The following is a 21,887-nucleotide window of genomic DNA, read 5'->3' as shown; positions in this document are numbered from 1 at the left end:
TCCTTTATTCAGCAGGGAATTTTACTGAAGCCACTGAGGAGGTTCTGGGCACAACAGCTGTGTCTCGCCTGGGATTGGAACCTGCAACCCAATAGTTACCAGAACCCTGGCCAGTGAAGGCAGACTTGAATATTACCCTCAGGCAACTCAAATGAGTCTGACCCCACTGATTGAGCCAAGTGTGTCCAACTTGATTTGAGCTAGGCTCCTGGATACAGAAAGCTGTGTTCTCTCTTGGAAGACCAATAAATAAATTGTGACTTTTTAAAGAATATGCAGGATACCAGTACTCCAGTCTACAACCGCCCCGATGTCTGAACTGCATTATTCTGCAGCTCTTGCACTTAATATGAAGATGTCCAAGCTGCAGAGCAGCAGTCCTGTGATCATAACCAAACGAAGTCTTGCCACAGGATCCCTGCAAATAGCGCCACCTACAGCATAGCACGCCGAGGAGCATTTGTTTTCATTTTGATTCTTGTCAGGGTTTACTTACTTACCCGGCTTTATTGACCCAGGTGGGAAATGTGCTTTGCAGACAGGCAAGAGACATAACCTAGTACACAATACATTTAACACAACATGAACCATTAACAAACAAGAAACGCACACGCATAAAATGAAAATAAAATAGCAGTTTAAGTAATCTTCAGGATCTAGAAAACATTGGGTCATCATTATGTGAGATTAATACATAAGATACATGCATGATTTAATTGTTTTGAATCATTGTTAAATGTTCTGTTCTCTTTCTGCGTGCTATGATTTTGATCGGTTTTTGTAAAATTGAATAAAAAAACGGGTTAATAAAAACCTGAGTTTATTATCGCTTATTTACAGACACCTCAATCATGGTATCACCTTTAACTGAAAAAAGAGCGTTGCTTTAAACAAAAAAAAAACATTTTAAAAATCTGCTGCAACGAATTACTTTGTCCCTACGACACCTTTGACACCTTTAAAATTTCAAATTGTGTTCGGTTTTCTTTCTTCCCCGTCATAATTAATTGCAGCTGCGCATCATACCCGATATTTCGTTTATAATTCACGCCGTTATTTCATTTTAAATATCAATTAATCACTTAATACGTTTTATTACAAAGCGCCTAGAATGACATAACGTAGTGGACGTCACAGACGAGAGACTGTTCGCGTCCTGTTCTCGGCTGAGCTGCGCGGCGTCTGGAACTTGGCGCTTGGCGACCAGGTAGAATCTGCCTGCGTGATTTCTATGGAGACAAATGGGATAAAACACGTCGTGTCTTCACGTCTTGGAGGTCCTTTAAGAGCAACAACTGAAAGTGCATTTAGCAAGATCGATAAAGCACTAGGAATCTGTCCGGACACAGTGGCAAGTGGCTATTAGTAATTACACCCCCAGCTGCAATCTACTGCACCCCAAAGAAAGGTTTTATTAAATTGATTGATGTCCACTGTGACGATCCATAATGCAGAGACGTCACTTGTCCTGATATTTAAAGAAAATTTTTAAAAAATACCATTCACACTCCTTTCTGTGCTGCTTGAACTTGTATTATAGGTGCCGGATGTCAAGTGCTGTTGTTATGGAAAGTACCAGCCAGTTCTGGGTGACACCGGTGAATTTCCAACTGCAGAAAAACGGTCTTAAGCATATACCAGCGTTATGAAGCTCAAAGCCTACAGCGGTCTACATAATCAGCAACATATTAATTTAACATACAATATAATAGAAATGTAATCAGAAAGGTTACCGGACTACCTAGAAACACTATAAAACAGTTTTTTAGTTACAGAGAACTGTAGAATTGTTGTAACGTGTGCTTCTTTGGTGTTTAAAATGTTCCTTTCTAAATCTAACATTTGTTACTTTTTGAGATTTTCTTTCAATTTATTCCAGTTGGGTTGCCGTCTCTGAGTCACCGTCTAAGGCACATAAACCGTCAAAGGAGAGATCATTCGAATCTGGGATTTATTTTTATACGGTATATTAAAGGGTATGTTTGCGTTTCAAGTCTTCAAGATACAGTATTTCTGATGTTTAATTTCACTGTTTCTGCTTGTGGCGTTGTTGTGACACAGATAATGATCTAATGCAGGGCGTAAAACCGATGGGGACCAATAATTGATCTCATGGATGGCTTGTTGGTTAATACTGCAGCCTCACGGCACTTTGGTTCTTAAAGTAGGTTCAATTCCAGACTCGGATACGTTCTGTGTGGAGTTTGCATGTTCCTCTTGTCCCTATCTCAGCTTTCCCCCAGGTGTTCTGGTTTCTTCTCACCTTCCAGAGACGTACAGCACTGCCCAGGTTATGTGGTATGTGTGTATCGCCCCCTGTGGTTGTGTTTGCTCCCTGCAATAGACTGGGCTCCCACGCTGTGCCTGCTGGGATAAAGACTCTGGCTCCTCAAAGATAGAGCCGTTACTGATGGATTATTCGATTTTATTTATAAAACACTGCGCTCTTATGCTCTTGGGATCTTGTAGCCATGTAGATCCCCCCCACGTGCTGAAAGACGTTCAAAGAAAATCAACTGAACTCTATTACAGCTGTGATTTTAAACTGTGCCTCTGCAGGGGCAGTGATCTTGCACACTTCCAGAGGTCCGCAGCCTGTTCCCAAGACCCTGTTGCTGATTCGCTGCTCTCACAATGAGAGTGGAGGCAGTGCTTCAGTCTCGGAAAGCGCGCTCAGATACCACTGCAGGCCAGATCAAAGCAAGAGCAAGCTCAGTGTAGGGCATTCAGTGGAAAGCAGTCTGCGTGGGGGAGGTAGGCATATAGGGCTGTTGAAGACTGAAACAGAAAAGGAGTGTTCATCAATAGCCCAATAGCCCTGCAGGTGATCAGCACTCAAAGGACCTTGCATTACTGCATTGCGTAAAATGCAAAGATGTCTTTCATTATTACATTCTGAGAATCAAAATTCCTTCATTGAAGAGAGAAGGATAATTGAATGCTATATCCCACTGACAATGGCCATGGATTATAATTACCTACCCAGTGGCAACGTGTGTTTTAATGCAGACAGCCCGGAAGAGAACAGCTCCAGCTGGGATCCGTCGCACTGCTTCTTCAGGTCCCTTTTGCCCGGGGAGGGCACTGTGAATTCTCTCATCACTCTGTTCGCGGTGCTGTCCTGCCTGTCCTGGGTGGTCAATGGCTACACGTTTTACGGGATCTTCAGGTCCGAGGAGCTCTCCTGGCAGCCCAGGTTTATCTTGCTGAAGAACCTGGCGCTCAACGATCTGCTGCTGACCACCACCTTCGTGCCCACCATCCTCCACTGCCTGATCAGCAGGCAGACGCTCAGTTTTGGGATCTGGTGCCTGGCGCAGTACTCCATCGGGACCATGTGCGTCTTGTGTGCTATCTACACACTCACCCTGATGGCGCTAGAAAGGTATCTGTACATCTGCCACGCCATCCAGTACATCAACATCCTCACGCCCCGCCGCCTGAAGCTCGGCATTGCCCTGGCGTGGGGGGTGTCGGCATCCATGTCCGCCGTTTACTTGATCCTTCTCCTCACGGGGCACGGCTCTTTCGGGATGCCCACCACCGGCCTCCTCTGCGAGCCGGACATCGTGGAGAAGCACATGAACTTCCCGCTGGCGGCCGCCGCCTTCAGGAAGGCCTGCGGGATGGCCTCCTTCCTGGTGTGCATCCTGACCTGCGCGTTCTCCTACTTCAGGATCTACGGTGAGGCCAAGAACGCCGTGGAGCCCTTCAACCAGACCAACAGCCGGGCGCGCAGGACCGTGCTCTTCTACATCAGCATGTTCTTCCTCCAGCTGGTGCCCTACTGGCTGAAGGTGGTGACCGATGTCTTCTGGGAGCTGAACAGCCAGCCGCTGCGCCAGCAGGGCAACGCCGGCCTGCTGCACATCGCGCTCCTGCTGCTCCTGTTTGTGCCGCCCTGTGTCAACCCCCTCATCTACGGGCTCCGAAACAAGGAGGTGAGACGGACCATGCTGCTGGCCACGTGCAGGATTCACCTCCCCCGTTCTCCCGGCATGGCGGCCTGACGGGGCTGCGCTGCCGATGCTCAGTCGCCCATTTTCTGACCCGGGTCTGCTGCACGGGCCGACACCTGTCTATTCAGCACCTGCTCAGGTAAGGCCGACGGGAGCAGGTGTTCCCCCTTCGCCAGCGCACCAGAGACGACGCTGAAGTGCAGCTAATCAACCACAACGAGACACAGAGCAGATGGAGCAGAAATGACAGACACCTGGGGGCCGGGAGCGCTTCGAGCTCAGAAATCAGCAGCGTAGAGACGGAGCGTTTTATTTTCATAGCAGCAAGGAGAGAATGACTGCTGGAAGAGGAATGCAAGGGATTGAAATGAAATGATCCCACTGGTTTGCTAGCTTACCTTCTCACCTGTCTCATGTTGATCTTCATTTGGAGCTCTGAACACATTGCTCATTTTATTCATCCTCATGTGCCCATGTGAGAGCGGAGCTATTTGTTTGGTGTGTAGGTAGCAATTCCTTTGCATGGTGCTGACGTCTGCTGAGAGGCAGGGGAGCGCAGTATAGCAAACGGCACCGTTTCCATATACTGCTCTGCGTTTGCTTTTGTCAGACCTCTGCAAGACTCTTCATTCATGTGTGTTGCTGTGTGCCAGGGCGGGGGGGGGCTCACGAGTGTGAGATGTGCTGCTTCATTTCTGGAATAGCAAACTCTGTGGCAGAGCTCGGCAGCCCCGTGCTCATTCCTCTCCGCCCTTTGAAGCATGCTGCCTCAGTCGAGCAGCAACTGGTTTTTATTTTATTGAGAAGTTTTCAAATGTTTAATAAGACAACAGCTAAGAAACACCTATACAAAACAAAACAGCACAAACAAAAACTGGCCAATGACCAAAAAGCTCAAATTTGCTGATGCCTTTTAACGGTTTTCTTGTTGAGATAAGAGAAAAGCCCAAACCTGTGAGAGAGGTAATCACAAAACAATTGGATATATAAAATAATCAGGGATAAGTAGAGCAGCTACTGTTTTATGTGATAGATGAAAAACAGGGGCAGTTTCACGGATTTTGACTGGAACGTTTATATTTCTCATCTCATCATTTCTCAACTTACCATTTTAGAAGGTAAGGCATTAGCAGTTGTGAAACAAATCACAAAATGACTCTGACCCGTATGCTCTGTATATATTCACCCCAAACTGAGAGGTACACTCTGAGTATGGGAATGATGAGAGGCATTTTTGCAAGCAAACCTACACACTATCTGCTCTGTCTCCTTTTATACCATGTCACCTGTTACACCTTGTGCTTTCTCAGGTTTTCTCAGACACCCACCTAAGGCTACAGAAGAAATATTCCTTTTTTCACACGGGCCCTTGCTTGCTATTTTAAGCCAAGCGTGAAGCAGAAATCAAAAAGCTCTGGTTGACTTTAAGACTCCACACCAGGTGCACTTTAGTGAATGCATTCTGGAAATGGAGCTTTCAGGGATTTGCTCCATATACGGTACGTACAATTTCTGCTGACAATGCAGGGACAAGCACTGAATAGCCCGTGACAAAAAAAATAGACTAACCACTCAAACTTACGACGTGAGTGATTGTACAGTAGATGGAATGAGCTGCACTGTATGGTTTTCTTTAGCAAACTACTCAGACACACGAGGAGTCTGAGAACGCAGTAAACGCATCGACGCCACTGACAGTAAACGACACCCTTTAGACTTGCCTTACAATCGTTATAAAAAGTAGACAAAAAACAGAGTTCGAAAAACACTCAGGGTGAATCCTGCCATTAAGTAGAACCTCTTCATCTCTGGTGCAGCTCGTTGCTTTCATTTATGTCCTCCACTTCTGACCTGGGTACCAGTTAACAATACATGAGACATTCCTTTTCTCACACCTGGGCCTGGGCCTATATACAGCTGCATACAACACCCACAGGCTCGGGTGCTGAGGCAAGCAGAGGGGCCCTGCTCCTCAGTCAGCTGTCTGGGCTCTGCTGCTCCTGTGAAGCTCCTCAGATCCCCATTGTGGTCAGAGACCCCGAGCTGCCGATTTTCTTGAATCTGTTAGCAGCAGCAACAGCAATGTAGTTTTTCTGCTTGGCACCAGTGAGCCAGGAGAAGGATGAGAAAGCAACAGAATAAAGCAAATATTTAATAAACATAAAAACCCGTTCCTGATAAAGATGAAAATTTAAATATATGACAAATACATTTAACACTGTTGGGCAGCACAGTAGCATGGTTGTTAGCACTGCTGCCTCATGGCATTTGGGTCCTGGATATGAACTGGAGAATCATCTATGTGGAGTTTGCATGTTCTGCCTCATTTCCCATGAGCTTTCTCCTGCCACTACTTTTCCCTCCCACAGTCCTAAGATGTCTGTTCTACAGACCAGTCTTATGCCTAGTGCCCACCTCCTTGGCGGGATCCAGCTCATTGCAAACCTCTAAGAATAACACAGTTACTAAAAACGAAGGATGGATGCAAAACTGTTTATTGGAATTTGATTGTGAATTCACCCATGAGATAAGCAACATAACCCCCATGGCTTGTTGGACATTCGCACATTCGCTGAGTGTGATTTGTGTGAAGGAGCTCGTTAAAAGGCGGTTGACTCACCTTCCACATCCTCCTAGCCATGTACTTCTTGAGCAGGACCTGGGAATGCAGACAGATGTGGCTGTGTTTGGCCTTCTCTGCGATGTTGTCCAGCCAGGGATGTTTCAGGCACTGGGCTGCACTGAGACGCCCGCTGTCGGGGAACATCAAACGTACGTACTTATTGTACTCCAGGCCCCGGGAAACCAGCTCAGAGTTTTATTAGCTAAACTCAAATACCTAAGCATCAAAAGATCTGAAAACGGTGGTAATTCTGACAACTACCATTAGTAACTTAATTAAATTATTAAGAGCTCAAAGGGCATTGGGGGAAAAAAGGCGAAAAGTCTCAGTTTCTCTCAGGACTTGAAGGGTTTTCCAGGTGCTTTTGTAAAAGAAGAAATCAGTACCAATACAATCATATGGAATCTCCCTCCTGCCACTAGCAGAAAGGATACAGAAACACACTGACTGAGCAGCGTGGGAGGTTGTGTTACACATACAGTACTGAGCCAAAACAGAGGCGGAGTGGTGGCTCTGTGGCTAAGGATCTGCGCCTGTGACTGGAAGGTTGCTGGTTCAAATCCTGCAGCTGGCACAGGAATCCTACTCCCTTGGGCCCCTGAGCAAGGCCCTTAACCCCAACTGCTCCAGGGGTGCTGTACAATGGCTGACCCTGTGCTCTGACCCAGGCTTCTCTCTCCCTGTTGGTGTATCTCATGGAGAGCAAGCTGGGGTATGTGAAAAAGACAAATTCCTAATGCAAGAAATTGTATAGGGCTAATAAAGTGATGTTATTATTATTAACTAGGTTTATAATTTAAACGTTGTGTGTGTACAAGAGGGTGAAATCTACGGGAGCAACTCATTAGAGTGCAAAAAGAGAATCTCTGATCAGTCACTGTTTTTTATTTAAGCATTCGTTTTTGAGGAATGTGAACAGGAGTCCCATGAATGTCTAGTATCTGTTGGCGCTTCTCCTCCTAGTAATTGAGGATGGGGGTTTGTGACATCCCTCTCTGGCCAAATCGTACTTTTAAAAAGACAGAATCTTCGGTGCTACGCGTCACGTTCATTTGTGGGAAGGTCCTGAGTGTCCTGTTCGAAAACATTTTAATGACAAAAATGGAGTTTTAATGTGCTCAAATCGTCAGATATCGATTAACAACACCTCCGAGTGGTGCCGTGTTATTGACCCAATGTTACTTAAAAGAGGAATATTGGACAGGATGTCTGGAGGTCCAGATGAGAAACTAGATTAACAACCTTTCCTCTTTTAATTCTTGTTTCCTCAAAATGGGTTATCAGAATGGGTCCAAGGGAGATTCCAATTCTTAATTCATCAGAGGATCCGTCTGTGGTAGATCAGGATGAATTGCTACCATTTTGGTTAGTCTGTTATGTAAAATATTTTTATTTAGTTGTATGAAACTGTATTAATAGGTGGTTCTTGGTCTTTATCAGTCACGTGAGAGTTAGGTATATATATTTGTGTTGTGTTGTACAGTAAACCCTCGATTTAACGGACAAATAGGGGTGTCCGTTACTGCCGAATGCCCGTTGTATCATGAATAACGTTTTCCAGCCTTAAAATGCTATGAAACATCTATGACATACAAATTGTACCTGTGCCTTTAGCATAAATATAAAACCTCTTTATTTCATGTCCCGTGCAAATACTGTATAAAATCAGATAAGGCATACAATTGATAAGGCAATTGATCTTACCTTATGGGACTGTTTTTTTTGGTTCATTTCTGAATTTTAAACCCATGTAGTATTTTGTAGGTGTAGGTCTACATAGTGAATATCAAGTATATACTGTAGGTTATCGATAAATTGCATTTTATTCACCTGTTGAACTCCAGACAGTGCCTACATACAGGTTTTCTGTCAGGTTTTCAACAGCGGTTGAAAAAGGCCTCGATTTGCATTGCTTTTGTTCATCGTTTTATTTTTGTAATATCGAACTCTCTTCAATTGGAGTTCTTTTCCCTTTTTGTTAACATTTTACCTGCATGAAGCTAACAACACCCTTCTCAACTCCTTCATAAACACTACACCACCATTTGTGCAAATGACATTGCAGGTACGCAATTATTCAGCACGGGTCATGAGGAGAGTTTCGTCCGACAAGTGAAAGCAGAACTCCAGGTAGAGAGAAGTCAGGTGAAAACGAAGAAAGACGCCAGGACTTTATTTTTGCTGGAGCAGATCAGTAACTGCGGGCATGATGTGTTCTTAAGAAGTTTTACTTTGTTGTACGTTTTGTATCAACTTTGTTTTAATGGTGCTGTGCAGTGTAGAGCATTCAAGAAGAGCGTTAACCCTTTATCGGTCTAAGGTTAAGTTTCTAACCTTTTGTCTTGGCCTTGTATGTGATAATAAAAAGATGTTTCCCATTAAAAAAACACTTTGTCCTCTTGAGTGCATTCACACATGGAAATTCTAGTTTAATCAATATTTGCTGATTTATCAACCTAATGCTTGCAAGCACTGCTTTTCTGAATGTGTTAGTATTTACCTGTTACAAATCGTATTTAAAGGGTTTGCTACATAAAAGACGGTGCCTGATCTGCATCTCTGTACAACACTTGGAAATGTTCGTACTTAACGAGTCACTGTACTTGGGGCAGCTCTAGGTAGTGAACATGCAGATATGTACTGTTAGGAATTAACATTAAAGGGGTACATGACATTGCAGTTTACAGCCTGTTGAGTTAGTAAGTCTTTAAATAACTTCCTTTAAACACAAACAGTGTCTGGTCTCTACTGCTCTGCCAGACAAAGTACCCAACTATCTCTTCCTCTGAGCCTACTGTTCTTGAGAGAAAGTCCAGCCACTAGGCCCTGCCAAGAGGGTGTTAGCCTGTGTATAACAGATGCTCGTGATGATGTGGAGTACTACAGACGTGCCCAAGCTGTGTGCTGTTGGTATGAGTACAGCACTTACTCTGCTTTGTTATTCCCTGGTGTGTAAAGTTTTGCACAAAACGAGGCTGCACATTTCCTCCCATCCGCGACAAGGAAACCCCTGGAGAGGCGTGTCTCCGGGCCTCACCTCTTCTCCCGGATGAGCAGGTTGGAGATGAAGTCTTTGGCCTCGTGGGACACGTGCTCAAACGCCTCCTCGTCGAAGTACCAGTTCGCCGCCAACACGTTGTTCAGAGTCTGGCTGTCGTCGTCGCCCAGGAACGGAGACAGGCCACTCAGCCTGCCGCAACAGTGCCAAACACAGTAATTGAACCACAGAAACAAGGAGGAGGGCGTGTCTGGATTTAGACAAATAGATCATTCTTTTGTTTTATCGATCATGTGGTATTCTTAGAGCTGGAAAGCATCTCATGGTCAAGAGAATTGCATTAAAGATGCATAGTGGGTGCATAGTGCTTAACAAAAGCCAGCACAGAGCATTTCCAAACAGAAAGCTATTCCAAGGCCACTGTGCACCATGTTCTGTAGTGAATAGACTGATAGCACCTCTTCTCCTTTCTATACGCCTTACAATACATTGCCTCGAGACTGCAGTTGATGTTACAATTTGTCATGTTTAGGAAAATCGGCAATTCCAGGCAGCAACAGCTTTTAAACCAGGGCTGTCCAGTTCAGGTCTCAAATGGCTCTGTGGGCTTCCATTTCAACACTGTAATGAGCCTAATCAACCTAAGCTCTTCAGGTGCTCCTGCTTTAAAGAAACCTAGAAAACCACAGTGCAGACACACTGGTCCTCCAGGACTGGACACCCTGTGGACACACTGACCCTCCAGAACCAGTGCTGGACACCCTGTGGACACACTGACCCTAGAGAACCAGGGCTGGACACCACGTGGACACACTGACCCTAGAGAACCAGGGCTGGACAGCACAGCAAGATTTGGTGAAACAAATCGTCTTTACTTGTCTAAAGCCCACTAGCAATCAGTTTTATATGGCTGCCTATACCGCACTACTTAAAATTGGGAACTACTAGCAACAGCTCTGATTAAAGAGTTCGGAAGTTATTAAATTAAGCAGGCTTTTCTTCACTTGGTCTTCTTCATTTCTGCGCTCCAGGGTTCCTCGCAGTGGTACTCACAGCATGTACGAAATCACACCCAGTGTCCACATGTCAGTTGGGAAGGACACGAAATCAAAGTTGACAATTTCGGGGGCCAGGAACTCAGGCGTCCCAAAGGACACCCTCAGCTTCTCCCTGGGTCTGAACCTGCAAGGAGATGAAAGATAAGTGTTCTCACAACTTCTGCACATCAGAAAAAAAAACCTATGGCATCAAGAGGCTGTGTGGTGGAGCCAGGATTACAAAATCCTGGCAAGGTGTAAAGTTAGCCAGTGTGACAATGAGTCCTGTACCACTTCTTCCTGACGTCCTATCACTCCTCTACGGATTTCGTGCCGTAGACAACAAACAGCCCTCTCTAACGAAACAGGTGTGGGTGGCAATCAGCCACCAGGTGTTAGGTGACAGCTGCCTCATAACTCTTGGGTCCTGGGTTCAATTCGGGACTGGGGCACATTGGGCGTGGAGTTTGCATGTTTTCCTGTTGTCCTGGGTTTCCTCTCAGCTCCTGAAGACAAACTGGTGTGGGTAATTGTAGTCTGTAAATACTGTGTGTACCCTATAAGGATCTAGCATTCAGGGTTGTGTGATTCTGTAAAAGGCGATAAGTTTTCTTATAGAGAACTTCTAATATTCTCATTTGTTTCATAATTACCTTAAAGCAATCGGTGGCTGTCACAGGTTATGGGACATGCTGGAAAATAACATATTTTCTACATGGTTGTTGTTTCAGGACAAGTCTGGGCACAGTGACTGAAACCTTGGTGAATCTCTAGCCCTTGTCCTTACTTTTCTTCCCCAGAATATTCTTAATTTAATTACTTTTTTGAGAAAAGTTGGAATGGAATTAATGTAACTGATTACAGAAATATCTCATCTCCATATGTGCAACTTAACAAATAACGCGTAGAATTGTGTGTAACCTTGAGTTGTCCTCCCATTTAGACAACTGTTTGACAGCGTGTCTTTTAACAGATTTCCTTCTGTAAGGAGGTATTATGTTGCTTTTCAGCATGTGATATCTCTTCTCTAAGATGGATTCATTCTTTAAAGAATTTGGTCCCTGAAGAGTTGTTTTGTCCATTATTAGATTCTGGCTAACCTCAAGACAGTGGAACTGGGAAATGGGATTTTGGTTCCAGTGAAACAGGAGGATTTCCAGCAGGTGGAGAATGAGTACTGAACCACTGGAATGTGAGGGAAAAATCCCAGTTAAAGGAGAAATAATCAAAAGGAATATTATGGAGATACAAGAAATAATTTGTGAGACCCCCAAAAATGCAGATTAGAGGAGAGGAATTTTCTTTTTATCTACTGTCTCCGTACTGGTTTTTTTTCTTGCTATTTTTAAATAGATTATTTATATTTTGGGCTTTTTTTCATATCAGTATTTTTACTTCTCATTTTTTCAATCATCTTTCCTTTGCAGTGAATCCCTGGGGAATTCACCAGGAGTAACAGAAGCTGAGGAATAGATAATGAGCTCGAGTCACCTACTGAGTGAACAGTGAATACAAATCAAGTCATTAAGATAACCAGAAGACATTGCTCCCCCTGCAGCATGGCGAGTGAATACTGTGTCCCAGACCAGAACAATAAAAACTTGTACAACTGTTGGAGACGTAAATTGTTATCAGTTAAATACAGCTTTACTGTACCTCACTAACTCCAGTGTGTTCTGATGTAGATATTGTCCACCAGGTGGAGTAGTCTGACATATTATCAACCACACCAAACATAAATGCAATATTGTTCGGTGGAGACCAAAATTAATTGAATTATGTCATATGGGACATGACGTATGGGACATGTTTAAACACAATATTGAGAGGTCTGAATGTTATAGCACAACTGTTCAGACAGGTTGAAAAATGGTTAAACACAGCAGGGCCCACTGGATTCTAAAACATCCGTGCAAACAGTTTAAGAAAGCAGAACAGCATAATTATTTTGAGTTCCCTGGTGTGTGAAATTTCTGTAACTGCAGACCCTACTCAGTACCCCACAGGGCTGTGAGCTATAAACTGTTCCGTCCTCTGACAGCATTAATATAACAGCATGGGTCTCCTTTTTAATGATTCTAAATGCAGTGGCCTGGACTACAGTACCAGTTACACGCCAATACAAGTTGTTCAGTAGGCTTTTGTTAAACTCACAAATGGGAGGGAATCTCGGAAAGATTATTTTTAAAAGCGAAGAACAGCTGGGAATAAAAGCGTACCTTCTCGCCAATCCAAAATCAATGATTTTCACCTGGTGTCCAGTCTTGTTCACACACAGGATGTTCTCGGGCTGCAGTGGAGTGAAGAAACATTTCTTAATCTCAACCTGACACATTGCTCCATTCCAAACTAATGTGCTTTCATCCCTTTGACATAATAGAGGATAAAGAAAAAATAGGCTGGACTTCATTCGGGAAGATTTGCAGTACTATCCATTACTCTGAAAAGCTCAACTGTAATGCAGGATTTTGTAACCCAGGTAACCATTAAATCATGAATGTCTAAAGATAATTTAATTGCGATCAACAAGGCAGATTTTTCCAATCAAGTAATTAGGGGATCCTATAGAATACAAATCTGAATCCTCTTAGTTGTACTAATTACTGGCTTCATTGATCAAGAGTTTACAAATCTTCCTAATCTATAGAAGGAGGTGAGGATGATTTATCCATTCTATAAATGGATTGAACCTAGAACAAGAGTCTTTACGCAAAAAGTAGTGGGCGAATGTACCAACCTAAGGATGGCTAAGATCCTCAGCTCAATGATCTACTAACTAAAGGCCGGGTTAGGATGGCCACTTCCTGTTGGCATGCCTTCTTATGTTCCTGTGTCTCGTGTATCGGGACATCCGGTCCAGGAGAACAGACCGCATTACCTTCAAGTCCAGGTGCAGGACGTACATCTGGTGCATATAGTGAATCCCCTCGCAGATCTGCTTGACGAAGAGCATGGTGTCCACCTCTGTCAGGCGGCAGCTGTCATCCACTATCCTCTCGAACAGCTCCCCGCCTTCCACGCTGAGCGTTAAACGAAAGACAGATGACAGCTGGAGATGAAGCATGTATAATTCACCTGGCACAACAGAAAACATCGGGAGAGGGAAGCAGCCAGTGTACTAAACAAGCATTTTTTCACTCTGGTTTTCACACCAGCATGCCTGTGGCGCAGAAGGGATTTTTTTAATTTAATTTTTTATTTTTTTATAGCCAGTCCTCAGGTGTGGCCCCCCAGGAGCTGGGCTGTCCGGGGCTGAAGTGGACTGCTGAATCGCACTCACTACTCCATGATCAGCACCACCTCGGTTCTGGCCTCGAAGGCGCTGTACAGCTGGATGAGGTTGACGTGGCTCAGCTGGTTCATCACCTGGATCTCGTTATGAGCCGATTCCTGTAACGAGAGTTTTCATCACAGCAGTCTGTATTTGAGTCAGCTCTGACGCCAGTTGGGGGCTAGTGTGTGGACAGACTTTCTTTCCAGAAAAAGAAGGAAAGCAACTTACAGCAGCTTGATCACTGGCTTAATTTAACCCATTAAACAGCTTTGCCTGGCTCAGTGGGGGCTACTGCTTTCTATTTATTCTGAATACATGTTATTAATTCACTTACATAACACAGTGTACATCATAAAACACATTATAAGCTGTTAAAATAAAAACCACATATAGTGTAATCTTCCATGGCAACAATGCTGTATCTCTTCCTCAGTAAGGGCCTACTGATAATGGATCATTGGCAGTAATGCTGAATTAGCTGATGGAAGATACAGCTATTTTTTTTTTGTTGTTGCTAATGATTCTGAGCTGGAGCACATTCTCTGGGGAGTTTGCATGTCTTCCTCTCAACTTCCAAAGACATGCTGTCGGGATTAATTGGTGTCTCTGCATTGTCCCTGTGAGTCTGTGTCCTGTCCAGGCTGTAGTCCTCCCTCGCACCCTACGCTCCTAAAAGAGGTTCTGTGTTGCCATGGAGACAGCTTTCTGAGCTGGTGTGGGACCCTTCCTGGGATGGATAGAAAACCTGTCTCGGGACTTCTAAATTCCGGACTGGATGAGTGCAACATTTCTGACAAAGCAAGCTGCACATCAGTACCTTTTCCTTTGCGGACCGCGCCTTGATGATCTTTGCTGCCAGCTTTAACCCGGTTGCCTTCTCAGTACAGGTGTGAACTCTGCCAAACCTTCCTCTAAGCACACACACACACAAAACAAGAAGATGAGGAAGAGGCGGGGCAGAATCACTGAAGCTTCGATCTTAGTTTGCTGTTAAAAAATAAACCAAGTACTGTGCATTTAACTCCTGCACATTTTGTAAGGAATCTTAACGCGAGATAAAGATCTAATTGCATCTTTTTTTTAATCAGGATATATAAATAAAACAAAATCATAGCCTTCTTGTGAGCAGCACAATGTCCCAAAGGTACTGAAAAAACTCAAATAACAGTAATCAGAAATGTACTTTTTAACTTTATTTAATACCTTCTGTAACATACAAGGTTTTCACAGAATTTCTAGCATCTAAAATGTGTCCTAGCCACCCCCCTTCCACTGATTTTGTTTCTTTAAATTCTTAATAGGTACCAGTTTTTTATGTCTAATCTGTATGTGTTAAAAGGATTTGTAATCCTAATATTTGTAACCAACACTTTCACAGCGATGTTTTCTAATTGCTTGGAATGATTGGCGAAGAGAAGGTTCAGCTCGAGTCCTGAAGGCTCATGGGGGGCGACTCGCGACTGGATTCCCCGGAGGAATCCATGATTTTCTCCCTGGGCTCGGATCGAGAACAGGCGCCTGACCTCTGACCCTTCACCCTCCAACACTGGAATGGTGCAGCTGAGCGCAGCTGAGTGCTAGGGGCTCTCTGAGAGGGCTAGTGAGAGGAGCAAGGGGCTCAGGGGATCTTGTGTTTCAAGCTTTGCGCAGGGTTTCAGGTTTGACTTTGTCCCTGTGGCTCTTGACAAATCCACTCGGCGCCGTGGGCCAGTACAGCGCCCCCCTTGTGCTGCGGGGCGCGGCAGGGCCTTACCCCCCCAGCACCTCCTTGGTGTTGATGTCGAAGAGAGGGAAGGACGGGGCGGGCTGGAGAGACACCAGGCGGTGAGGGAACGGCGCGGGCTGGGGGGCGCTGTCGTCTGCGGGGCGGGAGAGCAGGGGTTCAGTGGAAAAATCACAGAGGATCTGTACCCCCAAACCCCCCCCCCACACACACACAAGGGGGTCCGTGCTCATTCAGAGTGAGACACACATACTGTTACTTAAAATGTCAGGGGTAATAATAGGAAATAATTCCTTGCTTCTGTATTGTGCATTTCATCCCAGTGTACCTCAAAATACTTTACACGCATCTCCCATTAAGCACCTGGATTGGCAGTACGTGAGTGAAGAACAGAGAATTTACTTATTCAACTTATTCAAGTTTTCATGTTCAAGGTTGCCGACAGACTGGACTGCAAGGCGTGCGTTTGAAACACCCGGTCAGAGCAATTCCACCACACAGGAGAACAAGGGAAAGATCCAGAAAAAGCAAACCGCTCTCTGCAGGGCCAAAACGTTCTAACTTAGTCTTCCCGTAACTGATGGGTGAGTCGTTGACATCTTCCTTACCATTTCCTTACTACTATAACTACTGAGCTGAGCCCGCTCGCTCTCTAAGCGAAAAATGTTTCCGTTTCCAGATACATACTGTAGTTTTAGAGTTTTGCGGTCTCTTCACTGGCTCTCGATCATTTGCTTTTTCATGGACAGGCTTCCTGATAAACGCTCCCCACAGACAAAGTGTTCCCTGGCGATCTCTCACCTTTCCACAGAACAGAAGAACAGTGGAACACGACCCCTGCAGTAACAAGGCATGCTACTTCCAGTCTGGCCACACAAATAGCTGACTGTCACCCAGGAAAGAGCAACTCGAGGGAAAGGTGACACTTCCTGGATTAGGAAAATTCTAGCCTATTTCCAACCTGGCTGCCAATCAGTTTTGGAATGGTTGGCACCCCTTTAAGGATTGGTATCCAGTTTTCCAGCTGGCAGGACCTGATTTTTAACTTGAAACACAGTAAGGACCAGCAGTTATCTAACTCCTAGAGAAAACTGTGTGGCTCTACAATGTCAGATGAGAAAATCACCTGAATTTCTTTAAATTTAAGATACTGCCCGTTGTCTTAAAAACATGAAATAAAACTTCAAAGTAAAAGTTGTAATCTGGCATCCGTTCATAAGCACACTCCTCAAACTACATGTTTTCTCCGTGTCAGTGGGGGGCTGGGGAAGTGTGGGGCAGAGGTGAGGAGAAAGAACACAACATACCGATCACTCTGAAGCATGTGTCAGGGCTCCTCTGGCAAGCTGTGTCTGCGCTCCTCTCGGCCGGACTGACTCGGATCTCAATGAAGGAGGGAGCTGGAGTCGCGAGCTCCAGGCTGGGGCCCGCAGCTTCTCTGCCGCCGGGGCTGTCCACCCCGGTCCACCCAGAGAGGGTCAGCGTGTGTCCGGGGTCCTGCAGAGCAGCCGGCTGCCGGCTCCTTTCGGTGTCCTCCGCGGTGTCCACCCTGCCGCCTCTCCCATCACCTTCCTTCGTGCCTTTCACCTCCCTTTGACAGCTGCAGAAACACAAAGAGCCAGGAGAGGGGTGGTAGTGCAGTGTGACCAAACAATTCAAAGAACTCTTGTGCAACTGGGTGGGCACCTGCCGCCCCCTTCCCCCCCCCCCACGCCCAGGAGAGCCAGGTCTGTGCCCCCGGCGCGATGCCCACGATGCCCTGCCCGCACCCTACCTGCCCAGGGCCTCAGGACAGCTGTGGACATGCCTGAGGGGGGGCGTGTGTGAGAGAACAGCTCCCAGCAGTGGTGCCCCCCCTGCCTCCTCGGACGGGGCGGCCTGGAGATCCGCTGCGAGCGAGGCGCCGGGCGCCCCCCGCCCTTTCACCTCTGCTCCCTGCCCACTCCCCAGCGGCTCTGCGGCCTCGGGCCCCTCTGCTCCGGCGGCTCCAGTCCCGTTCGTGCTCTCCCTCGGCCCCAGGGCGCTGCGCTCGCCTGCCTGGCGGTCCGGGTCCGCCTTGTCCAAGCTTCCCGCCCGGCCTGCTGCTGCCAAGGGCTGGGGGCACCCCGGATCAGCCAGCAGCTTCAGCTTGGGCTCCATCTGGGGCGTCCCATCACACCCCGACACTCGGACCTCGGGGTCAACAGTTCCAGGAGGAGGGCTCCTGGTTTTCCCTTCGGTGAGTCCAGGCGAGACTGCGGTCCCCAGGGAACAGAGGGGACAGGGTATAAAATAGCCTCGTAACTCCTAGGAGAGTCTGGGAATAAAATCATCTACACTTCTCTAAATTGGAGATACTCTACGTTGTCTTGAGAGCAAGAAAATAAAACTGAGAAGCAAAATTTGCAACTTAGCATCTATGCCATAAAATACATCATTTCTCCATGTCGCTGTGGTTGCAAGACTCACTTTGAAAATAATTTGTGGTATAATGACAAGTAGAAGGGGTAGGAGAATGACGTTTTCAATAATGCCGTCCCAATATTTAACACAAGTTTGTTTCCTCAGTTGGAAAAGAGGAAAAAAAGCACTTCACACTGATATGTAGAGAAGGGGAATAGAGCTTCATAATTGAACATAATTACCTTCATTTTTTACGTTGCACGTAAAATTATCCGCCTTCTAGCTCAATGTTTTTTGTTGGAATAAAATAAGTCAAATAAGATGAAAGCACTCCTATTTTCCCCTTGTTTTATAATGAGAGATAATAATATAGAACAGCTCTCCTTCTTCCCTTATTAAAAACCACTTTGCATTGAATGTGCGTGTCCGTATGTCTCGCTTGGTAGCTGTTATTATATTTCCACGTGTGATGGTTGCATCCTGTGACAGATTAATGCTACTAGCAATTATTCCATCCATCCAAGCTTCTAACTGCTCCAATACAGGGTCTTGGGGGAGTGTGAGCCTATCCAGCTTTCAGAAAACAATCCATTTTATTTAGAAGATTCAAAGATGATGTACAGTGTTAAATGCATCTAAGGTGGGATACACCCTGGAAGGCATGCCAGTCCATCACAGGGCGGACACGCAGATACAAGCACGCATAAAGGGAGCCTAAAGGAAAAATCACAGCACCTGGATAAGATCCACACAAACTTGGCGAGAACATACGATTGTCATGCAGATAGCACCTCAAGCACCTCAAAAACTGAACCCAGGGCCCCAGGAATGTGAGGTAGTAATGCTAACCCAAGTTTTATTATTATTATTTAAGAGTGACATCCTACAGTAAACAGGATTTCAGAGTCTGTAATATTAGACCTGAATTCGAATTCCCTGTAGCAACAGGAGTCAGTCTGGGGGCGTCTGTACTGCCATATTCTGACATCTTACATCAAATTGCTCTCAGTTAACAGCACTGCCAGAGTCCAGTAACCTTTCCTTAATGCACTAAAGTAAAAGTGAGACATTCGTATGTGTTTAGCTCTATCTTCCCAATAATTGGGGATGCTTAAGTGCATTGCTGTGTTGGAAAACACCCCATTAAGAGCCACGTCCACTGGCCAGTGAATGCCAGCTGGATGTGACAGAACACCAGACACCTCAAGGGTACAATTTAACCTATAATAATATCTCAGGCTCTAGCAGCTAAAAGCAGAAAAGCACCGTGGCACGGTTTCAGATAAAATGACATCTTTGGCCCTAGTCATTAAAAATCCAAATACTGGAGCTGTCAGTCATGCAGTTAGTTTGTAGCAGCACACGATCCAGCAGAACATGGACATTTTCCAAAAAACAAGTAGAGAAAAGGGCTGGGAAGTCCCAGCCACCACCAGGCCCTGAGAGCATTTTCACATTGTGCTTACCTCTCCCGTGAGCACAATCCCGATCCCCCGAACTCTGCTCCCTTCTCAAATCTAACTTGACACCTGACTCCTTAAGAAAACAAATAGAGAAAAGGCAATGTTGTTCTATTGCTGTAAATGCTGCCTTTATCAAAACTCAGCCTTTGTTCTTAAAAAAAATTCACTTCATTTCACTCATATGTTGACATCTTTATTTATACAGGTTCTGGACAGCAGACAGGTATTTTTACTTTTTTGTAAAAAAAAATGGCTTCATGGCTATAGATAAATCCAATCATTTGCACATTTATAGCATGACACAACAGACTACAATGCAATACATTTTGGCCAGAACATTCAAAGATGATTGATGGTATTAAATGCATTTACTTCAATGAAATGCTTGTTGCATAAAAGACTGAGTATCGAACCGATTGTTGAACATGTTCATGTGTTTTGTTGCTTTGTTCAACTAATTCATAGTCTAGGAACAAGGGAGAAAACTAAAGAACAAGCACAAATCGCTGCTCTCTCATCTCTGCCAAAGGCTAAAATAAAGCAATCTCACCAGTTAAATAGAAATGTTTGAAAGTACAAAAGCTTTGCCTGCGATCTTGAAAATTGCCTCTAAAGGCTTTGGCTCCATCTGATTTTCATACTTAAACTGCGGGTGTGTCGTTTGTTTCGTGTAACCTGCAAGTGTTGTAGCCTTCACAACGTATCATTCAGGGGCTTTTCCAATTGCTCAGAAGCAGCCATTTATATTATTTAAGCCCATTTGTTATTTTGAAAATGTCTGCTGTGTGTGAGCTGCTTGTTCTGTTCTACTTATCGGATGATAATGGGCATTAATGTGCCCTTGAGCTCTCTAGACAAATACAGAAATTCACCGTTGCTGCTAGGATACTTTGGGTAGGCATTGCTGCTGTTCAGACGCACATCAGGATTTTAACATTGCAAAGGGTGCAACAATAAACCTTAATTAAACACAGCTCTACACTCCATATTCCCCACGGAACCGGAAAGAAAAAAAGACTGAGGAAGCTCTAAGAAAAAGAAAAATAAATACATTGCTGCTGGTGCGACCAAACCTTTGGGTTTACAATTTCATATGGATGTTTTTCAAGGGACTCATTAACATCCAATTACAACATCATCGGCATAATCGACAGTCCGAGCTGCGGACGGGTTGTGGTGCTTCCAGGACCTGCCAGCAGGTGGCAGTGGTAAGCACACTACAGACCACGCTCTGGATCCCCTCAAACCTTTGAGCAGGAAGGAAAAGAAGGAAAAATGCTCTGGAACATGGAAGCGATATTATTAATACTAATAGTATTAAGAGTAATTCAAGTAATTCGCATCTCTGAACTGGCTGGGTCACTCTGCTCTCCTCCCCACTGAGAGCTGCTGTCACATCATCCAGGTGGGTGCTATTGAAGGGTAAGGAATTGTTATTAATGATTCAGTAATAGTACCTTGTCGTTCACGTCTCCTGGGTGCTCGATCGCGCTGCTCTCCCTCCTCGCGGTGGGTGAGGGCTTCCCGACCCCATGATGCCCCAGACGCTCCACCAGCAGCTCCAGGGTGGTGTGCGTCCCCTGGGCCAGCCTCTCCAGCGCTGCCAGGCGCCGGCTCTGCTGCTCGCAGTGGGTGGCCAGAGCCCGCAGTACCGCCGCCAGCTCGCCCGGGCACTCGGTGCCCAGCACCCTCTCCTGCCCGGCCAAGAGCCTGTCCACCTTGCGGGTCAGGCAGTCCAGCTTGGTCTCCATGGCGGCGAGGAGGTCGGCTGGGGCTCGCACCTGCAGCGGGGAGGACGTGGCCAGCCTCTTCACCGTCCCCATGGCCGAGGGGCAACGAGAGGGGGGGCCGCACTGCGCGCAAGGTCACCTGTCAGCTGCGTCAGTAGGGTGGTGTTGCTGGGGGCAGCAGGAGGGACAAAAAATAGTTTGCATGCTGGATTCCGGCCCTATCAGCTACGGCAGTGCTGTAAATATAGCACAGCAGTGGGGACTTTAATAGAACCTGATAAAAGAGCTCTTCAAGGCAGCACAGGCTGCACGCTTCTGGGAGCTAAAGAACAGGCCGTCACTCCCTAGTCTCGTCTGTCAAGTGGTGGTGGAAATATAGCAGGGCCCCGGTGATAACCCCAGGGAAAAGCTTTCCTTCTCCCAGTGACAGCCAGTCAGGAGCTCATGGGAAAAGCCCGTTCCAACAGGGCGATTCGGACCCTCTCATGTGACCCCACAGCAGAGCAGGGGACGAGCACAGGGGTCCAGCCAGGCACCGGGTTTCACTCTTGAAAGTGTGCAGCAGTAGATTCTAGGTGATACCACAAAGTTCAAAACAAACACCAGATGTGCACATGGAGCAGATTCCACTGTTCTCCTCCATTAAACCCAGCGGTCAGATCCCGAACGCTCGTTCTCGTGCAAACGAGACGAAGTAT

General features: G+C 45.8%; 2 protein-coding genes across 2 annotated transcripts; one reads left to right on the top strand and one right to left on the bottom strand.

The window, feature by feature from the left end:
• The first annotated feature begins 2,796 nt into the window (after positions 1–2,796).
• On the top strand, positions 2,797–4,338 carry LOC148648319 (olfactory receptor 8D4). The gene has a single exon (XM_088607855.1). It carries the CDS (start codon positions 2,868–2,870, stop codon positions 4,008–4,010), a length of 1,143 nt encoding a protein of 380 aa, XP_088463981.1. The 5' UTR covers positions 2,797–2,867; the 3' UTR covers positions 4,011–4,338.
• Positions 4,339–4,732: 394 nt separating this feature from the next.
• Positions 4,733–21,477, bottom strand: mylk2 (myosin light chain kinase 2). The gene is made up of 13 exons (XM_088607853.1): positions 20,917–21,477; positions 19,463–19,532; positions 17,389–17,848; positions 16,922–17,214; positions 15,645–15,750; positions 14,709–14,802; positions 13,898–14,007; positions 13,496–13,637; positions 12,837–12,907; positions 10,634–10,762; positions 9,620–9,772; positions 6,580–6,712; positions 4,733–6,052 (listed from the first exon to the last, which is right to left on the bottom strand). The coding sequence occupies exons 1-13, from the start codon at positions 21,280–21,282 to the stop codon at positions 5,972–5,974; spliced, it is 2,208 nt and encodes a 735-aa protein (XP_088463979.1). The 5' UTR covers positions 21,283–21,477; the 3' UTR covers positions 4,733–5,971.
• Positions 21,478–21,887: the final 410 nt, after the last annotated feature.

Source organism: Lepisosteus platostomus, chromosome 15 (genome assembly GCF_059453375.1).
Source record: "Lepisosteus platostomus isolate fLepPlt1 chromosome 15, fLepPlt1.hap1, whole genome shotgun sequence".
Classification (NCBI taxonomy): domain Eukaryota; kingdom Metazoa; phylum Chordata; class Actinopteri; order Semionotiformes; family Lepisosteidae; genus Lepisosteus; species Lepisosteus platostomus.
This window is presented reverse-complemented; position numbering and strand designations above follow the sequence as displayed.

Excerpts from the sequence above, each read along its gene's own strand:
- LOC148648319 (XM_088607855.1), top strand. The coding sequence starts at position 2,868 with ATGCAAAGATGTCTTTCATTATTACATTCTGAGAATCAAAATTCCTTC.
- mylk2 (XM_088607853.1), bottom strand. The coding sequence starts at position 21,282 with ATGGGGACGGTGAAGAGGCTGGCCACGTCCTCCCCGCTGCAGGTGCGA. Across the intron at positions 15,751-16,921 it reads CACATGCTTCAGAGTGATCG|ACGACAGCGCCCCCCAGCCC; the intron begins GTATGTTGTGTT and ends CCCGCCCCGCAG. Across the intron at positions 6,053-6,579 it reads TGGCTAGGAGGATGTGGAAG|AAAAACTACATTGCTGTTGC; the intron begins GTGAGTCAACCG and ends GGTGCCAAGCAG.